Source organism: Pongo pygmaeus, chromosome 2 (assembly GCF_028885625.2).
Source record: "Pongo pygmaeus isolate AG05252 chromosome 2, NHGRI_mPonPyg2-v2.0_pri, whole genome shotgun sequence".
NCBI classification, from domain to species: Eukaryota; Metazoa; Chordata; class Mammalia; order Primates; family Hominidae; genus Pongo; species Pongo pygmaeus.
In genome coordinates, this window is record NC_085930.1 from 205,006,682 (window position 1) to 205,027,722 (window position 21,041).

General features: G+C 56.4%; 1 protein-coding gene across 1 annotated transcript in view; it reads right to left on the reverse strand.

Annotated features, from left to right (window-relative positions):
* Positions 1 to 864: 864 nt before the first annotated feature.
* The window catches only part of LOC129032983 (mucin-4-like), a 36,117-nt gene continuing 15,940 nt past the window's right edge, over positions 865 to 21,041 (reverse strand). The window contains 9 exon segments of the mRNA XM_054480877.2: positions 865 to 1,461; positions 3,155 to 3,317; positions 5,401 to 5,624; positions 5,721 to 5,785; positions 7,887 to 7,960; positions 8,440 to 8,619; positions 9,559 to 9,718; positions 12,730 to 12,911; positions 14,725 to 14,862. Coding sequence (XP_054336852.1) covers positions 1,257 to 1,461; positions 3,155 to 3,317; positions 5,401 to 5,624; positions 5,721 to 5,785; positions 7,887 to 7,960; positions 8,440 to 8,619; positions 9,559 to 9,718; positions 12,730 to 12,911; positions 14,725 to 14,862 — 1,391 coding nt within the window. The 3' untranslated portion in view covers positions 865 to 1,256.

Sequence of the window (21,041 nt, forward strand, 5' to 3'; positions counted from 1 at the left end):
CTGCATTTTATTGGACCAGGCATAAACAACTGATGTAAATTGGACCAGTCAGATTCTCTCTTCAGGGATTTGGGATTTAGAACTAAGAGGCAGCTACCTAGTTTCTCCATAAAGTTGGAATTGAGATTTTCTAGACACAGGAATTGTGGACGAATTGTGTTGGAGTTATTACACCAGATAGGTGTAAAAGTCCTGCCTGCTGAGAGGATTATGTGGAAGCTGATCAGGTTGCTGGGGACAAGTGGAGGCAGGGTAGAGGTGAAGGGCTGTGGGATGGAGAACCTCAGAAGACTCCATCTGGGGTCCAGGAAAGGACAGAGAAGGTACATTAGGGATCGGGTCCTCCAGATCCAAGGGTGGGGTGATGGCAGGTTTCTTGAGTTGGTCCCTGGAATTGGAGCTGAAATGGTTTAATACCTCTTCCATGAAACACAGGCGGTGGGGACAGCCACCAGACAGAAAAACACACTGTACATTGATCCTTTTATGACTTTTGTGAAATTGATGGACAGGCAGGCAGGGAGGGGTCCTGGGAGAGAGTCTGGGCACTCCATCTTGGGGTATCTCTTTCGCTCTCCTCCTTAGCGGGCGAAGCTTTGGCCTGTGCTGGGGAGGGGGAAGAAGAAGGTGATGTGGAGCATGAAGCAAGGTTGGGGTGCAGCAGCTGAGGGTTTCCAGCATGGGTAACCGCGCTGATTAGGACTGGATCCAGCTGCCCGTACTGCTCCACCGCCTGCCCAGCACTTAACCTCCACACACTGTGCCCTCTGATGGTTGGGAGAAGCCTGTGCCCAGCTCTTCGGCCACCAGAAGAAAATCAGGAATGGAATTCCTGGTTTTGAAGACACAAAAGGTCAGAGAGACTTTATTTAAATAGAGTTTAATTTGAAGTAAACCAGAGAGTTTTGTGTGCAGAAGCATTTTGCTTAACTTAGGGCCATCACCACATTATGAACTCTTGTGTGTGTGTTTGTGTGTGTGTGTATGCACGCGCGCGTGCACAGGCTAGTGTCCTTCTGTGGGTGTGTCTGCGTAAGGACCCATCCATGCATGTTTGATCTTTATGGCCTCCCCCTGTGCACCTGCGCCTGTGGAAAAGGTATAGTCTTGTCTTGATTCCCGGTATTCATTCTCCTTGAAGAATCCTGACAGCCTTCAGTCCCCTTCCCTTTTCCAGTCTCCCAAAAGCAATGGCGCCTTAAGTGTGTGGTGAGGATGAGGTGGGTCTTGAGGTAGCCTAGGCCACAGCTGCCCCTTCAAGGCAAGGCCTCAGCTGAGTTCAGGAAATAGGAGAACCTGGCCCTGGAGCAACCCCAGAAACGCAGGACCACGAACGTCCCGACCCCCAGCAGCAAGAGGCGGCCCAGGGCCCCAAAGAAGATGCCGAAGAACGCGTCGAGTTTCATGCTCAGGTGCTCACAGTGCTCGCCCCAGGCCGTGTAGATGGAGAAGGACACACAGCTGGGGACCGAGAGAGAGAGACAGGTGGTCAGAGGCGGGAGCTCAGCCTCCCAGCCCCTTCTCTTCTGCTGGGGAAAAAGAGGTTCTGTAGGAGAGGCTGGGCTCGCCCCACTCTCCGGAGAGACTGAGTCAGCCCTGAGGCCGTGCTGAAGTGAGACCACCGGGCAAAGGAGGCACGTGTGGGCTTTAAAAACATGGGCCTGGGCCGGCGCGGGGGCTCACGCCTGTAATCCCAGCACATTGAGAGGCTGAGGCGGGCGGATCACTTGAGGTCAGGGGTTCGAGACCAGACTGGCCAACATGGTGAAACCCCATCTCTACTAAAAATACAAAATTATCCAGGCGTGGTGGTGCGCACCTGTAGTCCCAGCTACTAGGGAGGTGAGGCAGAATAGCTTGAACCTGGGAGGTGGAGGTTGCAGTGGGCCGAGATTGCAACACTGCACTCCAGCCTGGGGGACAGAGCAAGACTCCGTCTCAAAAAAAAAACCAAAAACCTTGTGTGAATTCAGCTGCACGTGCAGTCAGCTGCACCTGGGCAGCAGGGATGCCGGCCACAGATGCGCAGTCACACCCCCGGCCCCAGCCCGGCCCGGCCTCGCCCCGCCCCTCCCCGCCCCGCCCCGGCCCCAGCCCCGCCCGGCCCCACCCCGCCCCGCCCCGCCCCAGCCCCAGCCCCTCCCCGGCCCCGGCCCGGCCCCGCCCCTCCCCGGCCCCAGCCCCGCCCCAGCCCCAGCCCCTCCCCGGCCCCGCCCCGCCCCCGGCCCCGCCCCGAGAGCTGGGCCCCGCCCCTCCCTGCCCCGCTCGCGCTCCGCCCACCCCCTCCTTCGGCGGGATCTGGAACTGCAGCTGGCGGAGAGCTCCCAGACCAGGCCTGCGTGGGGCCGCGGCTTCCCGCGCTGTTAACCAGCGGAGCCCCGGGGACTGCCGATGAGGGCAGGGGCAAAGGCGCCTCGCTTGATTGAGGGGCAGGGCTGGCCCAGACACAGGACTGCAGGTTCTTTTCCCACAGGGAGACAGCAGGGAAGCAGCAGCCAGATCAGGTGGGAGGGTTTGACTTCGGGCCCTGGCGCGGTGGCTCACGCCTGTAATCTCAGCACTTTGGGAGGCCAAGGTGGACGCATCACCTGAGGTCAGGAGTTCGAGACCAGCCTGACCAACATGGCGAAACCCCGTCTCTACTAAAAATGCAAAAATCAGCTGGGCGTGGTGGTGCGTGCCTGTAGTCCCAACTACTCGGGAGGCTGAGGCAGGAGAATCGCTTGAACCCGGGAGAAGGACGTTGCAGTGAGCCGAGAACGCACCACTGCACTCCAGCCTGGGCGACAGATGACACTCCATCTCAAAACATAAAAATGTAAAAAATGTTTGGCTTTGGAAACCATGCCCTGCTGCTTAACCTACTGCGTCCCAGGGCAGGTTCCTTGCCATCTCTAAGCTGCAGTTTTCTCATCTTCGAAATGGTTCTGATCCCCTGTCGCTCTTTTGGGTTTCAGAGTTTGTAATATAGCGCCTTTATTCTCCACACAGAGCAGGCACTCACAGCTCTCCTTTTCCACTGTCCCCTCTTCCCTGGTCTCTGATCTCTCTCATTACAAAGGGAGCCATCCTAATTCCTGGACCCCTTGCAGTGTCTTGCCCAGCTTGGGTTCCCCAGCACTGTCATCCACCTCCTGGCCACAGCCCTATGCACCTGCAGCGGGGCCCACTGGGCAGGTGCTGGCACTGGCCTCCATGGTGACAGTAGCCCCTACTGCACGGGGACACGCAGGTGAAGCCGCTCTGGGGGCTGTAGACCAGGTCGTAGCCCTTGTAGCCAATGCATTTGAAGTAAGCCTTCAGCGTGCTCACGTTCACTGTCGGGAAGGACACAGATTAACACAGAAAGCAACTGATGAATACTAAATCAATACCTTTTCAGCCACGAATTCCTTTTCGGGTGTTTATCCTGAGAAATAATTAAAGAAGTGCACAGATACGTATGTCCCTGGACATTCAGATCAGCGTGGTGGATAACAGTAACAACGTTTCAGAAGTGGGGTCTGGTTAAGTAAACTACTGCACATACTTACCAAGGGATGGTGGTTCCTATGGAAAAAGGTTCCTAGGGAAAAAGGTTCCTATGGAAAAAGTTTCCTATGGAAAATGCTTTCCTGAAGAGCACATGCTTTGAGGGTGGCCAGACCTGGGTGGAAACTGAAACTCTACTAGTAACTAGATGTGGAATTCAGGGAACATTCCTTCGCTCTTTCAGCTTCAGTTTCCTCATCTTTAAAAGGAAATGATCATAATAGCACTTATGCTTCTGTGAGATTTAAATGAGATAATGTGTCCACAGTACTCAGTACACTGCCTGACACACAGTAAGCACTCAAAGAATGGTAATGATTATTATAATGTATTTTAAAATGTGACACTATATTCAAACATAACATTATAATATGTCGAATGGGAATATGGACACAATATATGAGACAATCTCTTCACAATTGTTTAACGAGCAGGTTATCCAACATTATGAATGATTTGATCCTTCAATAAAAAATGGATGTATGAAGGTTCCTAGGCACAAGAGAAAGTTCAGAAGGATATGTACGAAATATTGTTGTCTCTCTGGGGATTGGGATTACAGGGGTTTTCCTCTTTTCTTTTTGTTAAGTTTGTGTTTCCTAAAGTTTCTGCAATAAGCATACGATGCTTGTATAATAAAAATTATAGGTTTTCCTTAATTGCACAGTCAGGGCTTGCCTCCCTGCGCCACCTACCCCAACTCCCCAACATACAGTAGTTCTGAGGGATTTCACCCACTGCTCCGGGAGAGAGCTGGCTTAGCCTGGATTCTGGGAGAAGCTCTTGCTTGGTCCCAGACCCAAGTAAAACAGCAGTTTCTGTTGTGTTTGAGGCGGCCCCTGCCCTGTTCTCTGCCCTATACAGAAAATAGGATGTGTTATTCCTTTGTTTCTCTGACAAGCTTGCCAACTTATTCCTGTTCCGGGAGAACCAGGGGCTGTCAGCACTGAAAGGGGGCTCAGAAATCCCATCTCATTTTCAGATGGGGGTGCTGAGGCCTAGCCTGGGGAAGGTGCTTGGGGGTGTTGAGGCCTGGCCTGGCCTGGGGAAGGTGCTTGGAGGTGTTGAGGCCTGGCCTGGGGAAGGTGCTTGGGGGTGTTGAGGCCTGGCCTGGCCTGGCCTGGGGAAGGTGCTAGGGGGTGTTGAGGCCTGGCCTGGCCTGGCCTGGGGAAGGTGCTAGGGGGTGTTGAGGCCTGGCCTGGCCTGGGGAAGGTGGTGGGGGGTATTGAGGCCTGGCCTGGCCTGGGGAAGGTGGTGGGGGGTATTGAGGCCTGGCCTGGCCTGGGGAAGGTGCTTGGGGGCGTTGAGGCCTGGCCTGGGGAAGGTGGTGGGGGGTGTTGAGGCCTGGCCTGGGGAAGGTGCTGGGGAGTATTGAGGCCTGGCGTGGCCTGGGGAAGGTGCTGGGGGGTGTTGAGGCCTGGCCTGGCCTGGGGAAGGTGCTTGCACAGGGTGACATCATTTCAGGGAGTAGTTGCCTCTGTCCCTGGCTGGTCTCCAGTCTCCAGCTTCATATCCTCCCGCTGGAGGGCAGAGACGATGGGGGTGTCCCTGTGTATGTTTAAGTGCAATGGCATTTTAAGAAAACTATTAGCAATTTTATGAAAATAAATTGCTGCTGTTTTATTAGCAGCCATAGTCAGCAAGTACCCTGGCTGGGTACTTGCTCCGTGAAGCTGTGTACGTGTGACTGCCTTAGCAGCGCTGGCTGCTCCTGCTCTTGAATCTAACAAGCGGCTGGATAAAATGTTCACGTTTTCGCTCAAAACCAAACAGAAAAACTCAATTAGCTTGTTTGTGTGGGCTGAAGCACCTCTGTTTACCCGCCCCCCGCAGTGACCCCCATAGTGTCCCCGGAATGGACGGACTCACGGGCTGTCACATCGCGCACGTCTTCCCTGGAGATGGGCTGGAAGACCACGTCGTTCCTGGGCTCCTCACTCCTCCATGGAACGTGGTATAAGAACGCCTCCACCACCGCGGCCAGCAGCTGGTTGTTCAGGAAGTTGATGACGGGGCCCCGAGGACGGTACTGGAACTCCGAGATGACCATCCACTGTTGAATGGGGCTTCCCGAGGCCGGTGCTGGGGAATCACTGTGTGGGAGGGCGACGGTGAGGGGGCCTAGGGGGCTAGGGGGCGGGGGATGAGGAAGAGGATCTGGGGGCTCAGGGGGACACAGTCCCACTTACATTCGTTTCACTTCGCTGTTGCGGAGAAAGGCCCGCATGTCCAGGGTCCCCAGTCTGTATGCCACCTAGGCCAGACGATGGCAGATGGGGGTGGGGGTGAGTCCTCATCCAGAGGGGAGACCCCCTCCCACCTTGATGGGTGTATTCATCCCTGTTTCCTCCTGGAACGGGAGCCCCAGGACCCCAGCACCTTCCTCACCCGTCTCTGCACCCTCGCAGTCCAGCCTAGCTCAGTGACTGTCATGGGTCCTTGCTTAATAATGTTTGTTGAGAGTGAAGGGTTTTCCATTCTGTCCCCCTCCTTGGCCTCATATGACGAGCGGAGACACTGACATGAATGGCCCCTGCCTTGCCTCTGACGCGTGACTCATGACCTCCTCCCCAGTATATTGAACACGGGTTGTTTAGACCTAGGAGATGGTCAGGGGCTGGGGGTGTCAAGGTGACTTAGGTGGAGTCTAAACTCAAAGAGTGCATTGTCTGGCGCAGGTGAGAAATGTCAACAGATTTTACCGTGTGGAGTGTGGAGTGTGGAGTGGGGAGTGGGGAGTGGAGTGTGGAGTGTGGAGTGGGGAGTGGGGAGTGGGGAGTGGGGAGTGTGGAGTGGAGTGTGGGGAGTGGAGTGTGGAGTGGGGAGTGGAGTGTGGAGTGTGGAGTGGAGTGTGGAGTGGGGAGTGGAGTGTGGAGTGTGGAGTGTAGTGTGGAGTGGGGAGTGGGGAGTGGGGAGTGTGGAGTGGGGAGTGTGGAGTGGGGAGTGGGGAGTGGGGAGTGGGGAGTGTGGAGTGGAGTGTGGAGTGGGGAGTAGAGTGGAGTGGGGAGTTGGGAGTGGGGAGTGGGGAGTGTGGAGTGTAGTGTGGAGTGGGGAGTGTGGAGTGGGGAGTGGGGAGTGTGGAGTGGGGAGTGGAGTGTGGGGAATGGAGTATGGTGTGGGGAGTGGAGTGTGGAGTGTGGAGTGTGGAGTGGGGAGTGGGGAGTGTGGAGTGTGGAGTGGAGTGTGGGGAGTGGAGTATGGTGTGGGGAGTGGAGTGTGGAGTGGAGTGTGGAGTGGGGAGTGGGGAGTGTGGAGTGGGGAGTGTGGAGTGGAGTGTGGAGTGGGGAGTGGGGAGTGTGGAGTGGGGAGTGTGGAGTGGGGAGTGTGGAGTGTGGGGAGTGGAGTGTGGTGTGGGAAGTGGAGTGTGGAGTGGGGAGTGGAGTGTGGAGTGTGGAGTGTAGTGTGGAGTGGGGAGTGGGGAGTGTGGAGTGGGGAGTGGGGAGTGTGGAGTGGAGTGTGGGGAGTGGAGTATGGTGTGGGGAGTGGAGTGTGGAGTGGGGAGTGGAGTGTGGAGTGGGGAGTGGAGTGTGGAGTGTAGTGTGGAGGGGGGAGTGTGGAGTGGGGAGTGGAGTGTAGTGGTGAGTGGGGAGTGGGGAGTGGGGAGTGTGGAGTGTGGAGTGGAGTGTGGGGAGTGGAGTGTGGTGTGGGGAGTGGAGTGTGGAGTGGGGAGTGGAGTGTGGAGTGGGGAGTAGAGTGGAGTGGGGAGTTGGGAGTGAGGAGTGGGGAGTGCTACGCTTGCAGTAGTAAAATAATCATCATGTTTGAATACCTGTGTGTCAGGCACTGGACTAAATGCTTGACACACGTTCTCATTTAAACGGTGATACGGCCTGTTGACTCAGGTGCTATGATTGTCCCCGTGTTTACAGATGACCTGTTATGTGATGTGTCTAGTTAGCACACCTGCTCCAGTGAGGAGCAGAGCAGGGATTCTGATTCTGGGTGTGCAGGGTTCTAGAGCCCCAACCACTCAGCAGTTGTGCCACTTTGCCTGTGACTGAGGTATGGCATGGCAGCCAAGAAGAGGGAGCCGCCCCTTCCCTCTGGGAAGTCAGGGAAGACTCCCTGGAGGTGAAATGTCCTTTAGTTTCTTCCAGATCATAACCAAGATGCTTAGAGGTCTCGGCTGGGGTGACTTGGCACCCTGGCCTCTGCTTATGATGAGTTGAGGTTTCTGTCCCGGGCCTTCCTCACTTCCTAATGCCCTGCACCTCCCATGGGGCAAGAGGCTCCGGCCTCCTCTGGCAGTTGAATCCAGATGGATGACAAGACGAAGGCCGCACAGTGATGGTTCCGCCCTCGCCTGAACCCGCCAAGCGCCCCCTCCCACCCAGAGCTCGGCCTGCAGCACTGACCGAGGCGTTGACCTCTGCCATGGAGGCATTTTCCTCTCCACTGAGCAGGAGCTGGATGACTCTTAAGGGAAGTTCTGGAGATGGGAGAAGCAAATGTATCATCACCCCACGGTTTACACCCAGACTTACCCAAAAGTCTGTCGGGCCAGCCCAGGCCGACTGCTCCATTCCAGTGACAGAAGGTCACTGAAGAAACCGGGAGAAGTGGCCCTCAGCCTACATTCCACCCTGACAGAAGGTCGCTGAACAAGCCGGGAGAAGTGGCCCTCACCCTAGCGCTCACTCCACTATGCTCTGGGCCTCCCCGACGCTCATCTCACTGAGCCAGCTGTGAGGTCTCTGCCTCCGTCCTTCCTCCATAGGCCACACAGGCCCGTGGTCCTTGCCGTGACAGCTTTCCACAGCCCGCACCTTACACCATCCCAGAGAAATCTGGAGCTCTGTCCTGTGACCCCAGAGCTTCCTCATCTTCCCCAAAGGTGGGCGGAGTGCGGGGGTGAGAGTGCGGGGCCCAGGCGGGGTGGGGGGTGAGAGGGCGGGGCCCAGGCGGTACCTAGGTGGACAGTTGGACTGAAGTTATTCCCAGCCAGGAAGCAGCGGCTGTCGGTGAAGGCCGGGGGACAGGTGCACGTGGGCTTACAGCCCAGAGTCTGGGAGATGTAGCAGTGGCCTTGATTGTAGCAGCAATTCACAGGGCAGGACTGGTTCCGACACAGGAAAGAGCTCCCCACAGCTGCAGAGTGAGTAGGGAGGTCAGCAGCAGCGCGCTGGGCAGCAGAGGGACAGCCCAGCCTGTGGAAACCCGCTCCGGGACAGGCTTTCTTTCCCCCAGTGTTCCGCTTCGGGCCACTCGGAACCCCAAACCATCCTTCCCCCCTTTTCCAGGCGTTTCTCTGCAGGACAACCCCTTTCCCCGACCAGGCAGGTATTCTTCCACTTCTGGGGAGGGACTGGAGTGTTTCTCAGACCCTCTGCTTCAGAAAGGACCCGAAGGCTGGCAGAGGGGGGCCCCCAGCCGGCTTTCCTCACACCCTCCCCTCTCACGTCCATCTCCTTTTCTGCCTTTATAAAAGCTGCGGTTCTACCCACTCTGGCCTCAGCTCTGAAGGCACAGCGATCTGTAGATTTTATTTGGGTGCCTTAGGGGGCTTGGTAAAGGCCTCGCTGTGCTCTCCCTCATCAGGCTCTGGCGGCTCAAGGTGGGAGGAACAGAAGGCTGGGAGGACTGAAAGGGAAAATCAGGCACCTTTGCTGCCGGATCCCCACGCCAGCCCCTCCAAACGTCCTGACTCATGAGATGCAGAGATCCTGGGCCTCGCGTCTCTGAAGATCCCCAGGGATCCCGAGGACCCAGCTTGCCCCGTTCCCTGGTGGCTGCTGAAGTCTCCTCCCCAAACCATCTTCAGTCTTTCGCCGGGGGCTTCCCCCGTCAATGCCTCAGGGATGCCCAGCCCCGTCCCCTCCCCTATGCCTGTACAACCTCTTCTCCTTCAGCCCCACACCATCCACCACCCCCTTTCCAGGCCTGCCTAGATTTCCCATACCTGCCTAGATTGAGCATTCTAAAGATCTGCTGGAAAAAGGAGAGAAATGGTTTGCCTTTGGCTATCTACACCCTTGAGCTATCAGCTGCTCCCAGAAGCGCCTGCTCCAGGCCCTATTCCCAGCTCACCCGCACAGTGCCGCCCATCCCCAGTCAGGTTTGGAGGGCAGGCCTCGCAGCCCTTCCCAGGAACGCAGTGGACACTCGGGAAGCACGGCTCCTCACAGGCATCCTCGGTGCGCTCGCAGTAGCGGCCGAAGGTGCCCCCGTCACACTTGCAGCCAGCCACCTGGAGGAGGGTTGCTGATCACGGGCGGCCAGGAGACCAAACTGGGAAGGGCTTCTGGGTGTTTCTGACTGACCCCTTTGGCCTGAGAACCCGTGGACCCTGAGTCATGTCTCAGCCCCACCAGCACCTGCTGAGCACCTTCCTGACCAGGCCGTGGGGCAGCAAGGCCCCGCCTAGAGCCACACGGTAGTCCTGCCCAGTTGGCCTCCCTGGTTCACTGTTTACCCTAACCCCCTGCCTGGCCCTGCACCAGGATCTCAGCCTCTTCCCTCTCACACTCTAGCTCTTTGCCTGAAATCCTTTCTAGAGTAAGATGGGGGATGCATGAATGATTGAAGCATTAATGAATGAATGAATGTATCCGTGTATATATGTATGTATCCATGTATGTATATGTGTATCCATGTATGTATGTATCCATGTATGTATGTATCCATGCATGTATGTATCCATGCATGTATGTATCCATATGTGTATGTATCCATGTATGTATCCATGTGTGTATGTATTCATGTATGTATATGTGTATCCATGTATCATGTATGTATGTATCATGTATGTATCCATATGTGTATGTATCCATGTATCCATGTGTGTATGTATCCATGTATGTATCCATATGTGTATGTATCATGTATGTATCCATGTGTGTATGTATTCATGCATGTATGTGTATCCATGTATCATGTATGTATCATGTATGTATCCATGTGTGTATGTATCCATGTATACATGTATCCATGTGTGTATGTATCCATGTGTATATGTATCCATGTATGTCCTATTGCTTGACAACTGGATTCCTTATTTATTTTGAGACAGGGTCCCACTCTGTTGCCCAGGCTGGAGTGCAATGTCTTGATCTTGGCTCACTGAAAACGCCACCTCCCAGGTTCAAGCCATCCTCCCACCTCAGCCTCCTGAGGAGCTGGGACTACAGGCATGCACTACCACGCCCACTCATTTTTGTATTTTTCTTCTGCTTTTTTTTTTTTTTCTAATGAGACAGTCTCGTTCTGTTTCCCAGGCTGCAGTGCAGTGTCTCGATCTCGGCTCATTGCAATGTCCCCCTCCCAAGTTAAAGCAGTTCTTGTGCCTCAGCCTCCCCAATAGTTGAGATTACAGGCATATGCCACCACGCCCAGCTAATTTTTTGATTTTTAGTAGAGACAGGGTCTTGCCATATTGCCCAGGCTGGTCTCAAAGTTCTGAGCTCAAGCAATCCGCCTGCCTCAGGCTCCTATGTGGCCTGCAAACTGGATTTCATATAAGCTGAAATTGACCTCCCTTGCTGACTCCCAAACCAAGAAGACAGAGCCTCCCTGCTGAGCACTGTGAGAAAACGCAGCAGCCAGAACAACAGCTTAGCAAAGGCTGCAGTTCCGAGACCTCACCAAGCTCCCTGTGCCCCCCTTTCTAACTCCCTTACTGAAGCGACTCAGGGAATCTCCTTAAAATGGAATCCTCTAACACTTACTACTCCCAAGAGTGGATATTTGGGGATCTATGGAATAGCGTATTGATTTCAATCTCTCTTTTTCCCATTGTGTATTTTATCCTTTTCTACCCCCTACCCCACCAACCATCCCTACCTCTATCCCTTTCAAGTACCCATTCTCTGCTCATGCTTCAGAAGGATGTGTGTGTGTCTGTGTGTGCGTGTGTGTGTGTGTGTAAGTGGTGAAGGAAGTAGTTTTGTTTTGCCAGATAAACACTTTCCTTTCTGGCTCTTCCTTTACAACCAAAAATAAAAATAAAAAAGCAGATAGGACAAGAGTCGTGGAATTAGGCCAAGTATCTTGGCTAGAAACATGGAGAAGTAGTTTCTCCAAACTGGAAAAGATGTTTCTTTTAGCTGGAAGGAGATAGTAAAAGAGAAAGCAAAGGGGCTTGGAGGTGTCAAGATAGAGGGACCCACAGCTCTCTTCCCAGCACCGTGATGATGACGTCCTAGGGAGAAATGGCTGTGGGGTGCTTCTAGGCAGACGGGACTGTAAGCGGCCTCAGAAAAGGTGTCCTGTGTTTGAGCAAGGCACAGAAGCAGCAGTGCCTCTCCCTGGGTCTGAAGGGGAAGTGGGGCGGAGCTGTGATGGAAACTGTGTGGACCCAGGCCCAGGGACCCGTGACCACCTTCCACCCCACACCGCAGGGCCCTGTGGGGCGGAGCTGTGATGGAAACTGTGTGGACCCAGGCCCAGGGACCCGTGACCACCTTCCACCCCACACCGCAGGGCCCTCTGCTGGGCTTCGCCGCAGAGCTGTGGAACTGGGAACCACTGGGCGCTGTGAGAAAGACAGAGGTGGAAGTTTCCTGCCAACCTGGCAGAAGGGGAGGTGGGAGATAAAAATCCAGTTGAACTATAAGCAATAAAGAAAGGTTCTTTCCTCTTTCCTTCCTTCTTTTTCTTTCTTCTTTCTTTCTCTCCAATATAGTTTCTCTCTCTCTCTCTCCCTCCGTCTCTCTCCCTCCCTCACTCTCTCTCTGTCCCTCCCTCTCTCTCTCCCTCACTCTCTCTCTCCTTTCCTTTCCCTCCTTCTTTCTTTCCTTTCTTTTCTTTCTTTTGGAGATGGAATCTCGCTCTGCTGCCCAGGCTGGAGTGCAGTGGTGCGATCTTGGCTCACTGTAACCTCCTCCTCCCGGGTGCAAGCGATTTTCCTGCCTCAGCCTCCCGAGTAGCTGGGACTACAGGCACCCGCCACTACGCCCAGCTAATTTTTGTATTTTTAGTAGAGATGGGGTTTCACCATGTTGGTCAGGATGGTCTTGATCTCCTGACCTTGTGATCTGCCTGCCTCAGCCTCCAAAAGTGCTGAGATTAAAGGCGTGAGCCACCGCACCCGGCCAGAAAGTTCTCTTTCTTCCCATGTGAGTTTATGGCCTGAGACTGGAATCTGCTCCACCCACCTCCCAACACAGACACACCCAAGACAGGCAGAATCACAGCATCCATTCCACTCCCATTTCCTCTCCCCTCGGCACAGAAACTCCTCACGCGCCTCCCAACACTCACCTCCAGGGAGGAGTTGCCTACCCTGCTGGTCTGGTTGTACGAACACTGGCTCTCTGCATTGCAATGGCAGACCACGGTCCTGGGCTGGAGTGCAGAGGCCAAGCCAATCTTGGCACTTCTTGCTAGAATCTCCAGAGTGAATGGCTCCAGCGACTTGGGTGTCCACAGCAACGTCCCATTCTCTGCCCCGGGGAAGATGAGAATGTGGAGAGCTGGGAGACTCCTCAGCTCTGTGGTCTGATGCATCCTCATCTAACACCCTGATTGCTGATACGGGGCTTCCCCCACCCCTCTCAGGCCACCTTCCCCCCTCCCCAGACAAATCTCATTGTCATTTCCTTTGAGCAAGGCTGGTATCGGGGGTGATCCTGGTCACGCTCCCAGCTGGAAGGAGGTGGCACCAGTCCAACATACTGATTGTAGCGGGGAATGCCACAGAGGGGAAAGCAGTTTCCTCCTGAAGAAACCCCAAAGGGCAGCCCTGGCTGGGCTCACACCAGGATGGGACATCCTGGGGGATGGAGGATCAAGGCCAGAATCCTCCAGACACCTCCTCAGGCTGCGCTGCCGGCCAAACTGGCTTCACTCTCACAGCAGCCCCATCCTTTGCCCTGATTTCTCACCCACCCCCCACTTCCTGGACCTTTCCCAGACACCCCCTTCAGACACCAGACTGTAGTGAAACACTACTACATATCTTCTGATCAAATTTATATTTTTCAAGAAAATAAGAAAGTCTCCTTAAAACAGCAGATTGAAAGGAAGTGACAGAGAATAGACGAACGTAATTTCCAGACCATCGTCCTTCAGGGGTAGGGCCCGTGGAGAAGAAAACCTCTCAATGCCATTGTCTCGCACCTGGGATGACGCACGTGGGGCAAAAGGGATGCAGGCAAAGCAGTCCCTTCTGAGACACGGGGAGAAGGAACATCAGGCAGAGAGGCAAAGAGAATGCAGAATATGCCCCCTGGGGCTTTGATTTAGCCAAGAACAGTCACCCGCAGAATTAGTGCTGGCAACAGACAAAGTGGCATCCCTTTGATGCCCTTGGACCCTTTGAATTAGTGCTGGCAACAGACGAAAGCAGCATCCCTTGTGCTTGGACCCTTTGGCCCTGATCATGGATGTAGGGCTCAGGGTCTCTAACACCTTTACGGAGAGGGAGCGATGGCACTTTACTGGGTCCTAGCCCAGGAAACCAGACAAGGAGAGACACGGCTAGGTAAACATGGTTACCAGACAAAAAGAGCAAGAAAGGTACCAAACAAAAGTATTTTTTATATTTCTTTAAATCTTGTCCTACATTAGATCCTTCCTTTAATAGATATAAAAATGTTGTAAATTGGTCATTTTAAATGTTGCACTTGATTATTCTAATAATTTGGTGAATGCATAATGACTAAAGATGACTGTATATGATCAGATTGAGATTAAATGATCTTCGAATCTTTTTTTTTTTTTTTGAGACAGAGTCTCGCTCTGTCACCAGGCTGAAGTGCAGTGATGTGATCTCAGCTCACTGCAACATCTGCCTCCTGGGTTCAAGTGATTCTCCTGCCTCAGTCTCCTGAGTAGCTGGGATTACAGGCATGCACCACCATGCCCGGCTATTTTTTTGTATTTTTAGTAGAGACGGGGTTTCACCATGTTGGCCAGACTGGTCTCGAACTCCTGACCTCAGATGATCCTCCTGCATCGGCCTCCCAAAGCACTGGGATGACAGGTGTGAGCCACCGTGCCCAGCCTTGAATCAGTTCTATGTGCCCAGAGTCACTCTAGCTATCCGGCCAAACTGCCATAAGCCCGTCACTACTACTTACTGGGGGGCACCTATCTGAGTTACAGGTATCGCTCCTCGGAAATGCCGGTCCTGGATATTCAAATGAAAGAGTGACGGCAAGTGTTGCTGGGTACAGCAATGCAGAATTTCCCAAAGTTTGACTCTGACCTCATCCCCTGCCCACCTCCCCACTCTAACCAGCCAAATATTCTTACCAAAGAGTTTAAAGTCGGTACAGCTGTCTCTGAGCGTGAAGGTGGCATCCTCAGCATTGCTGGTGTACTGAATCAGCGTGGTCTGCCCCTTGTAGGCTTCAACCACACGACCACCATTGATGGAGGGCGGGTACTGATCTGAAACACAAAGAGGGAATGGGAGTTCCAAGGCAGGACAGTCTCCTGCTTTATCAGCCTCCTCTCTTTCTCAACTCTAATATGTATGAGGCATTCCCAGGACTGTGACCCACCTCTGGAAGAAGGAGTTATTCTGTGTACCTGCTCTCGACTGACGCACAGCAGGCTGGGACTGTACTGCCCACCTAGCCAAATCTTTAGCCTCTTTCTCTCCCCCAACCTCCTTAAAAAGAGCTCCTCTCAGATTCTTTCCTGGACACGGTGCTATGCTGGGTATGACAAAAAGTGAATTAGAGAGCAGATTTGTTTAGACCATTACAGGGTTCTACCTTTGGCAAAGGGCTGAAAACCTGAAGGGTGCTGGGTGTCTCATGTCTGTAATCCCAGCACTTTGGGAGGCCGAGGCTGGCGGATAACCTGAGGTCTGGAGTTCGAGACCAGCCTGACCAACATGGTGAAACCCTGTCTCTACTAAAAATACAAAATTAGTCAGGAATGGTGGCGGGTGCCTGTAATCTCAGCTACTCAGGAGGCTGAAGCAGAAGAATCACTTGAACCCGGGAGGCAGAGGCTGCGATGAGCCAAGATCGCGTCACTGCACTCCAGCCTGGGCAACAAGAGCGAAACTCCATCAAAACACACACACACACACACACACACACACACACACACACAAAACCTGGAGGGCCACATCTAAACGGACATTACATTTGTCCAGAAATAGGGAGTGAAACCTCTTCACGGGTCTGTTTCTCGGAGCCCTGCCATTTCCATTTCATAGTTGCTTCAGGCATTCGTTCAGTCAGTCATTTAACAAATATTTATTGAGCTAAGTGGCTGGCACTGTTCTGGGTGGTGAGGATACAGTCATGAATGAATAATAAAAAAGATACCTGTGAAAATTATAAAATAGGTTGAGTAATTATAAATGCTAAGGAGAAAAAAATAAAGCAGAGAAGGCAAACACGAAGTGTGGGTGAATGTGACATTTTAGACAGGGCGGCCAAGAGAGGCTTCGCCGAGGAGGGTTCATTGGAATGAAAACGTAAAGGAGGTGAGGGGCAAGCGTGTGGCTGTCCGGGGAAGGAAGGGTATTCCAGGCAAGAGAACAGCATGTGTGAAGCCTGGGAGCTGAGCACACCTGGCGTGTTTCAAGAACACAGAGGAGCCTGCGGGGCTGGAGTGGAGGGGGCTGGGAAGTCGTCCAGCCCTAGGATTGAGTGGAGGGGGCTGGGAAGGGGTCCAGCACTAGGATTGAGTGGAGGGGGCTGGGGAGGGGGCTGGGAAGGAGTCCAGCACTAGGATGGAGTGGAGGGGGCTGGGAAGTCGTCCAGCACTAGGATGGAGTGGAGGGGGCTGGGAAGGGGTCCAGCACTACGATGCAGTGGAGGGGGCTGGGAAGGGGTCCAGCACTAGGATGGAGTGCAGGGGGCTGGGAAGGGGTCCAGCACTAGGATGGAGTGGAGGGGGCTGGGAAGGGGTCCAGCACTAGGATGGAGTGGAGGGGGCTGGGAAGGGGTCCAGCACTACGATGCAGTGGAGGGGGCTGGGAAGGGGTCCAGCACTAGGATGGAGTGCAGGGGGCTGGGAAGGGGTCCAGCACTAGGATGGAGTGGAGGGGGCTGGGAAGGGGTCCAGCACTAGGATGGAGTGGAGGGGGCTGGGAAGGCATCCAGCACTAGGATGGAGTGGAGGGGGCTGGGAAGGGGTCCAGCACTACGATGCAGTGGAGGGGGCTGGGAAGGGGTCCAGCACTAGGATGGAGTGCAGGGGGCTGGGAAGGCGTCCAGCACTAGGATGGAGTGGAGGGGGCTGGGAAGGCGTCCAGCACTAGGATGGAGTGCAGGGGGCTGGGAAGGCGTCCAGCACTAGGATGGAGTGCAGGGGGCTGGGAAGGCGTCCAGCACTAGGATGGAGTGGAGGGGGCTGGGAAGGGGTCCAGCACTAGGATGGAGTGGAGGGGGCTTGGAAGGGGTCCAGCACTAGGATGGAGTGGAGGGGGCTGGGAAGGCGTCCAGCACTAGGATGGAGTGGAGGGGGCTGGGAAGGGGTCCAGCACTAGGATGGAGTGGAGGGGGCTGGGAAGGCGTCCAGCACTAGGATGGAGTGGAGGGGGCTGGGAAGGGGTCCAGCACTAGGATGGAGTGGAGGGGGCTGGGAAGGGGTCCAGCACTAGGATGGAGTGGAGGGGGCTGGGAAGGGGTCCAGCACTAGGATGGAGTGGAGGGGGCTGGGAAGGCGTCCAGCACTAGGATGGAGTGGAGGGGGCTGGGAAGGGGTCCAGCACTAGGATGGAGTGCAGGGGGCTGGGAAGGGGTCCAGCACTAGGATGGAGTGGAGGGGGCTGGGAAGGGGTCCAGCACTAGGATGGAGTGGAGGCGGCTGGGAAGGCGTCCAGCACTAGGATGGAGTGCAGGAGGCTGGGAAGGGGTCCAGCACTAGGATGGAGTGCAGGAGGCTGGGAAGGGGTCCAGCACTAGGATAGAGGGGGCTGGGAAGGGGTCCAGCACTAGGATGGAGTGGAGGGGGCTGGGAAGGGGTCCAGCACTAGGATGGAGTGGAGGGGGCTGGGAATGGTTCCAGCACTAGGATGGAGTGCAGGGGGCTGGGAAGGGGTCCAGCACTAGGATGGAGTGGAGGGGGCTGGGAAGGCGTCCAGCACTAGGATGGAGTGGAGGGGGCTGGGAAGTCGTCCAGCACTAGGATGGAGTGGAGGGGGCTGGGAAGGGGTCCAGCACTACGATGCAGTGGAGGGGGCTGGGAAGGGGTCCAGCACTAGGATGGAGTGCAGGGGGCTGGGAAGGGGTCCAGCACTAGGATGGAGTGGAGGGGGCTGGGAAGGCGTCCAGCACTAGGATGGAGTGCAGGGGGCTGGGAAGGCGTCCAGCACTAGGATGGAGTGCAGGGGGCTGGGAAGGGGTCCAGCACTAGGATGGAGTGGAGGGGGCTGGGAAGGGGTCCAGCACTAGGATGGAGTGGAGGGGGCTGGGAAGGGGTCCAGCACTAGGATGGAGTGGAGGGGGCTGGGAAGGCGTCCAGCACTAGGATGGAGTGGAGGGGGCTGGGAAGGGGTCCAGCAGTAGGATGGAGTGGAGGGGGCTGGGAAGGCGTCCAGCACTAGGATGGAGTGGAGGGGGCTGGGAAGGCGTCCAGCACTAGGATGGAGTGGAGGGGGCTGGGAAGGGGTCCAGCACTAGGATGGAGTGGAGGGGGCTGGGAAGGGGTCCAGCACTAGGATGGAGTGGAGGGAGCTGGGAAGGCGTCCAGCACTAGGATGGAGTGCAGGGGGCTGGGAAGGGGTCCAGCACTAGGATGGAGTGGAGGGAGCTGGGAAGGGGTCCAGCACTAGAATGGAGTGGAGGCGGCTGGGAAGGGGTCCAGCACTAGGATGCAGTGGAGGGGGCTGGGAAGGGGTCCAGCACTAGGATGGAGTGCAGGGGGCTGGGAAGGCGTCCAGCACTAGGATGGAGTGCAGGGGGCTGGGAAGGCGTCCAGCACTAGGATGGAGTGCAGGGGGCTGGGAAGGCGTCCAGCACTAGGATGGAGTGCAGGGGGCTGGGAAGGCGTCCAGCACTAGGATGGAGTGGAGGGGGCTGGGAAGGGGTCCAGCACTAGGATGGAGTGGAGGGGGCTGGGAAGGGGTCCAGCACTAGGATGGAGTGGAGGGGGCTGGGAAGGCGTCCAGCACTAGGATGGAGTGGAGGGGGCTGGGAAGGGGTCCAGCAGTAGGATGGAGTGGAGGGGGCTGGGAAGGCGTCCAGCACTAGGATGGAGTGGAGGGGGCTGGGAAGGGGTCCAGCACTAGGATGTAGTGGAGGGGGCTGGGAAGGGGTCCAGCACTAGGATGGAGTGGAGGGGGCTGGGAAGGGGTCCAGCACTAGGATGGAGTGGAGGGGGCTGGGAAGGCATCCAGCACTAGGATGGAGTGGAGGGGGCTGGGAAGGGGTCCAGCACTAGGATGGAGTGCAGGGGGCTGGGAAGGGTCCAGCACTAGGATGGAGTGGAGGGGGCTGGGAAGGGGTCCAGCACTAGGATGGAGTGGAGGCGGCTGGGAAGGCGTCCAGCACTAGGATGGAGTGCAGGAGGCTGGGAAGGGGTCCAGCACTAGGATGGAGTGCAGGAGGCTGGGAAGGGGTCCAGCACTAGGATAGAGGGGGCTGGGAAGGGGTCCAGCACTAGGATGGAGTGGAGGGGGCTGGGAAGGGGTCCAGCACTAGGATGGAGTGGAGGGGGCTGGGAATGGTTCCAGCACTAGGATGGAGTGGAGGGGGCTGGGAAGGGGTCCAGCACTAGGATGGAGTGGAGGGGGCTGGGAAGGCGTCCAGCACTAGGATGGAGTGGAGGGGGCTGGGAAGGGGTCCAGCAGTAGGATGGAGTGGAGGGGGCTGGGAAGGCGTCCAGCACTAGGATGGAGTGGAGGGGGCTGGGAAGGCGTCCAGCACTAGGATGGAGTGCAGGGGGCTGGGAAGGGGTCCAGCACTAGGATGGAGTGGAGGGGGCTGGGAAGGGGTCCAGCACTAGGATGGAGTGGAGGGAGCTGGGAAGGCGTCCAGCACTAGGATGGAGTGCAGGGGGCTGGGAAGGGGTCCAGCACTAGGATGGAGTGGAGGGAGCTGGGAAGGGGTCCAGCACTAGAATGGAGTGGAGGCGGCTGGGAAGGGATCCAGCACTAGGATGGAGTGCAGGAGGCTGGGAAGGGGTCCAGCACTAGGATGGAGTGCAGGAGGCTGGGAAGGGGTCCAGCACTAGGATAGAGGGGGCTGGGAAGGGGTCCAGCACTAGGATGGAGTGCAGGGGGCTGGGAAGGGGTCCAGCACTAGGATGGAGTGGAGGGGGCTGGGAAGGGGTCCAGCACTAGGATGGAGTGGAGGGGGCTGGGAAGGGGTCCAGCACTAGGATGGAGTGGAGGGGGCTGGGAAGGCGTCCAGCACTAGGATGGAGTGGAGGGGGCTGGGAAGGGGTCCAGCACTACGATGCAGTGGAGGGGGCTGGGAAGGGGTCCAGCACTAGGATGGAGTGCAGGGGGCTGGGAAGGCGTCCAGCACTAGGATGGAGTGGAGGGGGCTGGGAAGGCGTCCAGCACTAGGATGGAGTGCAGGGGGCTGGGAAGGCGTCCAGCACTAGGATGGAGTGGAGGGGGCTGGGAAGGGGTCCAGCACTAGGATGGAGTGGAGGGGGCTGGGAAGGGGTCCAGCACTAGGATGGAGTGGAGGGGGCTGGGAAGGGGTCCAGCACTAGGATGGAGTGGAGGGGGCTGGGAAGGCGTCCAGCACTAGGATGGAGTGGAGGGGGCTGGGAAGGGGTCCAGCAGTAGGATGGAGTGGAGGGGGCTGGGAAGGCGTCCAGCACTAGGATGGAGTGCAGGGGGCTGGGAAGGGGTCCAGCACTAGGATGGAGTGGAGGGGGCTGGGAAGGGGTCCAGCACTAGGATGGAGTGGAGGGGGCTGGGAAGGCGTCCAGCACTAGGATGGAGTGGAGGGGGCTGGGAAGGCGTCCAGCACTAGGATGGAGTGGAGGGGGCTGGGAAGGCGTCCAGCACTAGGATGGAGTGGAGGGGGCTGGGAAGGGGTCCAGCACTAGGATGGAGTGGAGGGGGCTGGGAAGGGGTCCAGCACTAGGATGGAGTGGAGGAGGCTGGGAAGGCGTCCAGCACTAGGATGGAGTGCAGGAGGCTGGGAAGGGGTCCAGCACTAGGATGGAGTGCAGGAGGCTGGGAAGGGGTCCAGCACTAGGATAGAGGGGGCTGGGAAGGGGTCCAGCACTAGGATGGAGTGGAGGGGGCTGCGAAGGGGTCCAGCACTAGGATGGAGTGGAGGGGGCTGGGAAGGGGTCCAGCACTAGGATGGAGTGCAGGGGGCTGGGAAGGGGTCCAGCACTAGGATGGAGTGGAGGGGGCTGGGAAGGCGTCCAGCACTAGGATGGAGTGGAGGGGGCTGGGAAGGCGTCCAGCACTAGGATGGAGTGGAGGGGGCTGGGAAGGGGTCCAGCACTAGGATGGAGTGGAGGGGGCTGGGAAGGCGTCCAGCACTAGGATGGAGTGGAGGGGGCTGGGAAGGCGTCCAGCACTAGGAGAAGAGCTCTGAGAAGCTGAACTGGGCCGAAGGCCACTGCAAGGATGGAGAGAGCCGGGAAAGTCACTGAAGGGTTTGGGCAGAGGAATAACAGGAGCGAAAGAATCT